The 8,959-nt window shown below is 40.9% G+C and overlaps 1 protein-coding gene across 1 annotated transcript; it reads left to right on the top strand.

Moving 5' to 3' along the window:
- The first annotated feature begins 15 nt into the window (after positions 1–15).
- LOC102437897 (olfactory receptor 4P4-like) lies at positions 16–942 on the top strand. The gene has a single exon (XM_006092084.1). The coding sequence runs from the start codon at positions 16–18 to the stop codon at positions 940–942; it is 927 nt and encodes a 308-aa protein (XP_006092146.1).
- The last annotated feature ends 8,017 nt before the right edge of the window (positions 943–8,959 follow it).

The following is an 8,959-nucleotide window of genomic DNA, read 5'->3' as shown; positions in this document are numbered from 1 at the left end:
AAACCCACAGAAGCCATGGGACAGGACAACATCACAGAATTTATCCTCCTGGGACTGTTTAGTGGTGAGGATGCAAAGGTTGCCTGCTTTGTGCTCTTCTCACTGTGCTATACTACTGTTCTCTCAGGAAACCTGCTCATTCTTGTCACCATCAGGGGCAGCTGCCTCAGTGAAAAGCCCATGTACTTTTTCCTCAGCTACCTGTCCTTCATGGATGTCTGCTTCACCTCCACGGTGGCCCCCAAACTGATCACAGACTTACTGGCCCAGCGGAAGACCATCTCCTACAACAGCTGCATGGCCCAGATGTTTTATGCACATTTTTTTGGTGGCACTGAGATCTTCATCTTGGTGACCATGGCATATGACCGCTATGTAGCCATCTGCAGACCCCTTTACTACATGGTCATCATGAGCAGAAAGGCGTGCTATGTCCTTGTGATGGCCTCTGTCATTGGGGGATTTATCCATTCCATCCTGCATGTATTGATTATTGTCCAACTTCCCTTCTGTGGCCCCAATCAGATAGACCACTATTTCTGTGATGTATTCCCCCTGCTGAAGCTGGCCTGCACCGACACGAGCCTGTTGATTATTTCGATCATTACCACCACTGGGGTGCTGTCCATTCTGACCTTTGTTGCCTTGGTAATTTCTTACATCATCATCCTGTCCACCCTGAGGACACGCTCCTCCGAGGGCTGCCGCAAAGCCCTCTCCACCTGTGGCTCACACATCACTGTCGTGTTCATGTTCTTCTTGCCCCTCATCTTCACCTATGTCCCCACAGCCAATTCTGTCAGTAATGACAAGGTCTTTGCCTTGTTTTACACCATGATCGCCCCCATGTTTAACCCTCTCATTTACACGCTGAGAAACACGGACATGAAGAATGCCATGAGGAAAGTGTGGTGCCGAGACAAATTATTGGAAGGTAAATGAAGCCTGTGGTGTGTGAGCCCATTGCAGGCCTCCTTGTATGTACAGAATTGTTACTGTCAGCAAATACAGCAGGTACCCAGAGCTGGCATGCTGCCTTCAAAGGTCGCAGGCTTGAAGAGACAAGTCCCTGAGCCACTCTCCTTCTCTTCCTTTACCTTTATAAGCCTGAATTCAACGGAGTGGATCAGGCAATCTCCAGGTTCCCTGATGCTCTGACATTCTGGAATTTATGTCGGGCATTTGGAATATTCTGCCCATCATAATCTCAGACATAGTGAGCATGACAGCACTTTTATCAGGGAAAATTGTAAAGACTGCATGGTTTGTTAGTTGTGCCCTGCTTCCAGAAACAGATATCTTGACTGCGACACCTCTCACAGATAGATGGAGGTCCTAAACACTCTTTTTTCGAGTTTCCATGCAATAAAAATTCTTTCAAATGTTGCTGAATATTTAACTACTTACATTAACAAATCACTCTTCTAAAAGGGTGCAATACAATGTAATTATACTGTTTGCACTATACTTACAGAAGTAATTGTAATTAACTCCTAGTACCCTATCAGCGGTATTCCTGTAATTGGGAATTTCAAGTGGGATGATGAATCTATTTTCAATCCCACAGTGTAATTCTTTGACTGTATTTATGACTTCATTTTAAAATTCTCCATGAGTGTACAAATTGATGCTCTTTATAAATGAGCAACATGGAAAATGTTACATCCTGTGTAAGGCCTTGAGCTTAAGAAGGCACAATGCTAAAGGGACGAATATTCCTGGGTGCATTTTGTTAATTCTTGGTGCTCCTTATGCAAATGGCATATGCTGAAGTTTTCTTTTTTTTTTTTTAAATATATTTTATTGATTTTTCACAGAGAGAAAGGGAGAGGGATAGAGAGTTAGAAACATCGAGAGAGAAACATCGACCAGCTGCCTCCTGCACATCTCCCACTGGGGATGTGCCCGCAACCAACGTACATGCCCTTGACCGGAATCGAACCCGGGACCCTTCAGTCCGCAGGCCGACGCTCTATCCACTGAGCCAAACCGGTTTCGGCTGCTGAAGTTTTCTAAAACAATGGAAATCTGTCTCCTTTCCACTCAGGCAGGCTCTGATACTAGGAAGAAATAAAGAAGATTGAACTAAGAAGTAGGTATAGCAAACTGAAAACACGAGTAGGCCAAGATCCTTTTTGGTACATTTATGTGGTTCCTTAATTTATGCAAGAATCCTCCAGCTTTGTGAATTGGAATGAACTTCTGACTTTATCTAGGGTTGTCCATTAGTGCAATGTACACCTGAGGAACTGGGCCTGGAGGGTGGGGGCACCAAGATTTCAAATATGAGAGACACAGACCTTATATATCCTCATGCTCATCCTCTTCACCACAGTCCCCACTAAGAAATTGTATTGTGTATACTTCATGTATTATTGTCCTCTGTGCAACAGGAATCCAAGTTTTCAGGGTAGGATGGCATTTGCAGAGGTTATCCATAGGTTGATGAAGGTTTTAATAATAGTTTCTCTCTTCCAAAAGAACCCTGACATGTGTACTGCCTGAAAAATTAGGGAGCTTAGAGCCAAAGAGGTGAAAGAAAAATAATGATGTATATTGAGAAGGAAATAAAGACAAAAGTAGAACAAGTCAGGGTTTAATTTTGATGTTGACCTTGTGGCAAATACCTCCTGGTGGAATTATTCAATTCATAAAGGTGAAGATGAGCAGAAATGTCTATAGCTGTATGGGCAGGTGTCTTATTCTGATGCTTATTTTAATAAGCCCATTATTGATGTGTATGTAGGCCACATTCTATGGTAATCCTATGTGATAATAGACAAACATGGTAATTGACAGTACCTTTGCTATGCCTCCCATTGGCTAACCAGCATCACATGCAAATTAACCGCCAACAAATATGGTTGCTAATTTGCATACTGCAGGCATGGTGGGATAGTGCAGCCGCCAGTGGGAGAGCTGCCATCCAGGCCCCCGTGTGCGGCCCCCGTGTGCGACCCCCGAAGCCACCTGCTTGCCGCCCGTTGTGCTGCAGGCTGGCTCCAGAAGCCCCAGAAGTCGGCCATGGCAGGAAGATGGGTGTTCCCTGCCCAGGCCTGATGCCTCTAGTGGAGGCGTCAGGCCTGGGCAAGGGGCTGATCAGGTGATTGGTGGGTTATGGGGGTCAACGACTCTGGCCGAGGCACCAGGCCTGGGCGAGAGAAGAGCCAGTGATCGGGGGGAGATGGGGGTCCCCTTCACAGGCCTGAAGCCTGGGCCAGAGGTGTCAGGCCTGGGCCGGGAGGGCCAAGCTGGCGATTGGTGTGAACTACAGAGGAAACACCTTCTCTGACCGCTCATTGGCTAAGCTCCCTGTATGCCACTGGTAATATTCTTAGTAACTTGGGTAATAAGAATCCAAAAAGGTGATCTAGGGTTTTTTACTACACTCCTGGAGAAAAAAGGAAGGTCCGCTGCTGGAGGGTTAAGAAATGTCATATCCTGTACTAGCTGGTTTGGCTCAGTAGATAATACCTCGGTCTGCCCACTACTGGGTCTGGGTTTAATTCTGACCAAGGGCATGTACCTAGGTTGCAGGCTCCTCCCTGGCCTGGGACCAGGTCAGGGCTCATGCGGGAGGCAACCAATCAAAGTGTTCCTCTCACTTTGATGTTTCTCTCTGTCTTTCCCTTTCTCTTCCACATTGTCTAAAAATAAATGGAAACATATCCTCAGGTGAGGGTAAAAAAAGAAAGAAAGAAAGAAATGTCATATCCTATGAAAGACACATCGTGAAAAATCCTAAAGAAGTTGTCATTTTTTCATGGTAAAGGGACTGGAGTCCGTGTTGATGAAAACACCTTGGAGGCTGCGGTGACTGGCAGTGGCTGCAACAGTGGGGTGATGGGGCTGGTTCCTTCCCCTGATCAGCCCGGTTGCCTCCCACAAAGGGAGGCCAGACTGTGGCCCAGGCCCGCTCCCAAAGGGGAGCAGGGTACAGGGAGTAGGACATCCCCTGAGGGCTCCCATATGTGATAGGGGGCAAGCTATGCTGAGGGGACCCCCCCCCCCCAGTGCACAAATTTTTGTGCACCGGGCCTCTAATCCTATATAATAAAAGGATAAAATGCAAATTGACCCTAATGGCAGAATGACCAGAACAACCACTGGACCAGTCACTATGAGGTGCACTGACCACCTCTTGGTCCCTCCCCCCATCCATCAGGTACTGATCACCCAATGGCGAATGGGGAACCAGGGGGTGGTTGGGGAAAGGCAGGGCCAGCTGCGGACAGCTGGGGAAGATAGCCTTGATCACAGGCCAGGCCTAGGGACCATACCTGCACATGAATTTTGTGAGCCGGGCCTCTTCTACACTAATAAAAGGGAAACATGCAAATGACAGTACCTCCGTTATGCCCACCAGCCAATCAAGGCGAGTATGCAAATTAACCCAACAAAGGTGGCAGCGGCCACAGAGCTGGAGGCTTGGGTTGCCCCCGTGATGGAGGAAGCCAAGCATCCTGCTCGAGCTGGCTGCTGCTCAAGGAGGGGCTGGGGCCTAGGTCACCAAAGACTTGGGGAGGTGGGGTGGGCAGCGCCAGACACTGCCCGTGGGGTGCGGGCCCCAATTGGGGACCCAGGGAGGCGGGGCGGGCAGCTTCAGATGCCGCCGCCAGATGCTGCCCGTGGATTAATTTGCATATGCAAGCGCACAGCGAAGACTGAGGACAACTGAAGACTGAAGAGGCCTGGCTTCTCTGCTGCAGCTGGACCAAAGGCCTGGGTCCCACGTGCTAGAGGAAAACCAGTGCTGGCAGCCAAGGGAAGGAAGACCTATTGCGCAAATCTTTGTGCAACGGGCCTCTAGTTAATAAATATTAGCCTTGGACATGGAAGCAAAAGGAGGCTCTTAAGAAATATAATCAGTGTATTAGGGTTTATCCCTGCATAAAAAGTAATAAAGCTACATTTAAGACCATTTGGTCACTGACCATAAAACTTACATCTAATACTTAACATCACATATTTGAAGCAATTTAAAAGGATTTCTTTGACAGCACACTTGAAAAGTCGAAGCAAGAGCAAATTAAAATCACCAGTTTTTTTTCCTGGTCTTATCCAAGAATCACCACGGGGATTGCCTGTGAGATGGCACCCAGGTCCTCTCATGCCCTTAAATACTCCTGACTGCAGCTTCCCCAGGTGCCTCCAAGCCCCATGCACTGATGGAGCTGGGCCTTGCTGCTCATTACTGTGTTGGAGGGAAAAAAGATGAGAGCTTTGTGCGTTTCCCCTGCAGTTTGTGATGTAATGCTCATTCCTTTTATGTGTATAGAGAAAGTTAATTTTCAAAATATATTTATTTTAAATATAATTTGAAAGCTGGATACAAAGCATGAGACTTTTTTTCATTGCCTTTCTCCCGTAAGAGATCTATTTGATTTAGAATAGATTTTTTTTTTGTCTTTTGGCATGAGTTCAAGAAGACAAGGATTTCCCTTCAGATATTGATTGGAATGAACTGATATTCAATATGTGAGTTCCTATTTTTTCTTTTCCTTTTCCATCTTTTTTTTCTTCCTTTTATGCTTTTGAATGCCTGAGTCTAAGTAAAGTTAGTTCTTTGAGTAGCTATTGACTAATCAATCCTTATCTGCTTCTTTTTTTTAGGAAATTATATTTTCCATAAATATGTGTTCTAAAAATGTATCTCCTTGGTAACTATTTCTTTTATAACTTTTATGGGCTTCTAATTCATGTCAAAATTGGCATTTTAATAGTTTACAAAATAATTTTAAGAGGTCTGTTTTAACAGGAAATGAACAAGGGGAATGCTCTCTTGAAATCTGGCTTGAAACTTGAGATTGTTAGATGCTAGGACAGGAGGCTACGAGAAATAGTGGTGTTTTGTATTCTAGTTCAGATAGAAAAGCAATGATACAAAACTATAAAAGTTTGAAAAAATGATCAAATAATTGACAAAGACAGCAATAATAAAAAGAATAAATATTGTAAAACATGGAAAATTAATTGATGACTTTGATAAATTAATTGATAAATAATTTAGTATATCACTTGATTTTAAAACATTAGTTCTTTGCAGCTGGAAGAATCCATGGATACTAATATTCCTATTTCCTGGAGAGGAAATAGATATCTATGTATCTATAAAATAGTACTGAGGTCATCTGTTCTTCAAGGGTGATGAGGGCACTATAATTTTCAGTTTTTTCCTGTGACTAAATCTGTTTTCACAATCAAAATAGATCTTAGTGATTTGTATCATGGTAGATGTGTCACATGGAGCCAAAATTTAAATTTCTGTCTACTTTTCCATAATAAGAACATATCACATCTTATTTCTGTTCTATTGTCAGGTATTTAGATCACTTCTATCTTCCAAATTTAAATGAGTCTTCAACAAACACACTTCTGAATGCTTTGTGGATAGTTTTGCTCAGTGCTCATAAAGTTTTTTATGAACAGACTTAAAATTGTACTTTTAAGAAGTTGATAAGTGAGAATAGTATTTCATTACTGTTTAGTTTGCATTTCCCTGAATATTTTTATATATGTTTTGGCCAGTTGGAATTTCCTTTCTGTATATTGCTTAGTCAAAGTTTTTGCTGTTTTAGAAAAATGGGTTACTTAGTTATATAATATTGATTTACAGGATTCATAAATACCCCCATTTTGTCACTCTTAAAAATTTTGATTCAGATGGAATTTGTCACAGAAATTTTAGACATATTATATATATTTTACAAATTTGCCTTTTGTGCTTTGCTTAAAGAAATGTTCCTACTTAAAATATAAACCAAATCTAAATTTTTCTTAAATATTTTTCTTATTTTACTTGGTACATTTGCATCTTCAGCCATATAGAACATAATTTTTCGTGCCTTTGAGGAATATATTTGTTCCCCAAAAGGAGATTCAAAGTCCTAACATCAGTTACCAATAAATCCATTATTTCACATCAGTTTGAAATCCCAACTTAAACTTGGAATGAATTCCAGTATATTTATGTGTTTATTTATTGACTGCCTTTAAGTCCACTTGTGTCTTTATCAACAACTCTTTTGTTGCCATAGCTTGATAACATATTTCTGTTTTGAGAAGGAATGCCTACCTTCTTCTGTCTTCCTTTAAAAGGTTAGCTTAGCTATTCTGAATATGAAGTGTTTCTGAATTTTGGAACCTACTTTTCAAATTTTACAACAAATTTTGTCAGAATTTTTGTTTTAATTATTGACTGTATTGGTTAATTTGGAAAGAATTGACATCTCTTTATATTGCTATTCCTTAACCATAAACCTGGTATATCTTTTTATGATTGCAATCCTTTTATATATTTAAATATAATTCTATATTCAAGTAAGGGATTCTATTTTTTTTAGGCTAGAATAGGTAACTCACAGTTAAAAAGAACTTTTAATTGTTTATTTTAAACAAATTGTACTACAGCTCAGGACAATTGCAATTGGAGTTTTGTGATGGTTCCAGAGATTTTGCAAGAAGTTAGATCACAGGGAATTGCTTGGGGTTGATGGATGGAATTCAAACAAAAAATCGATGAACACCCTAAAATCCTATTAAAATTATCTTTGTATGCCAAATGTTCATTTTTCTAAAACAATTTCATAGGAATTCAGATGAAGTAAAAGACATTGTTCAATTAACATTATAACCCTTAATAAACAGGCTAATCAATGTGTAGGATTTATTTTTTGTAAAACTGAGCTTTGAGTTTAGCAATTTTGTGATATATTTCAGATCAGGTTGCAGAGAGTTAAGTAAGCGATGGTGTATAATATTTTGCACCAAAGAAACACTTCTTTGTAACTAAAATATTCCAAGGACTTGGGCCAATGAGTGTGCAGTAAGCCTGGTAAGGAAAAAAAGTGGTTCAATTCAAGGAGCTGCAAAGTGGTGAAACGGATGGAGTGAAAAAGGATTTCTGGATGCAGTTTGTTCCTTCAAGAGTGTGTCCTAAAAGCAAGCCCCAGAAAGGGTGACTGAAGGACAAGAAAGGTGAGAACTCCTGGGTTAGACTGGAAAGTGAACTGGGAAATAAGGTCAATTTCAGGAAGCGGTAAATGCATTAAAAGTCCCTACAATGCAGCAACACTCCCCCCAAAGACCTGCTTGTTGCTCTTTTTCTCCCTCCACTTAAAAAATATGTTCATGAAAAGGTTCTGTTTAAAAAAACTTTTTTTTTGATTTTTTTGAGTTGACATTGGTTAATAAATTTGTATAGGTTTCAGATGTACAAGTCTACATATGTGTCATCTGTATATTGTATTGTGTGTTCACCACCCAAAGCCAAATCTCCTTCTATCTCCATTTATGGTCCTTTCACCTTCTTCTCCCTCCTTCCCCCCCACGTTCCCTCTGGTAATCACCACACTGTTGTCTGTGTCTATGAGGTTTTTCTTTTTCTTTGCTTAAGGCCTTTACCTCGGAAAATGTATAAAGGTTCTATGAGCACTCTCTGAAATTGTCACCCAGATGTCCAATATTTAAAATTATGAGCTCACTGAAGTCTAAGGACAATACTGAACTTTCAGGATTTAGCACAGATTTAGTCATTGGAATGGACTGAGAATTATAGTGATGTCACAGCCCTTGAAGAACAGATTTAAAAATCACTCTTAAGTTATAATACTAAAATTGGATCTCAAAAATTTTCAGAAAAAAGACTTTACATCTTTTAAGTATTCATTGTGTTCATGGTTCATGTGGGACTTGGGACTTATCATGATTGCAATTAATTGATTATTTGTTTTTTATTGTTATCTGCTGTTTGTCCTAATGAACTTCAGTGTACTTGTAGATAGAGATCATATTTTGTACACTGCTTACCCTTAGCACCAATTATAGTGATTGCATCATAACAAATGATCAATGCATATTTATTGACTAGATCAGTGACTTTTAAGTCAATAATTTCAGAAAGTTGAGTGTTTCAGGTATATTAACTTCCTCCCTCTATCTGGTCAAACCCACAGAAGCC

The sequence above is a fragment of the Myotis lucifugus genome, unplaced genomic scaffold, assembly GCF_000147115.1.
Source record: "Myotis lucifugus unplaced genomic scaffold, Myoluc2.0 scaffold_97, whole genome shotgun sequence".
Classification (NCBI taxonomy): Eukaryota; Metazoa; Chordata; class Mammalia; order Chiroptera; family Vespertilionidae; genus Myotis; species Myotis lucifugus.
This window is presented reverse-complemented; position numbering and strand designations above follow the sequence as displayed.

What these genes read in the sequence shown, in the direction of transcription:
- LOC102437897 (XM_006092084.1), top strand. Translation starts at nt 16, where the DNA reads ATGGGACAGGACAACATCACAGAATTTATCCTCCTGGGACTGTTTAGT.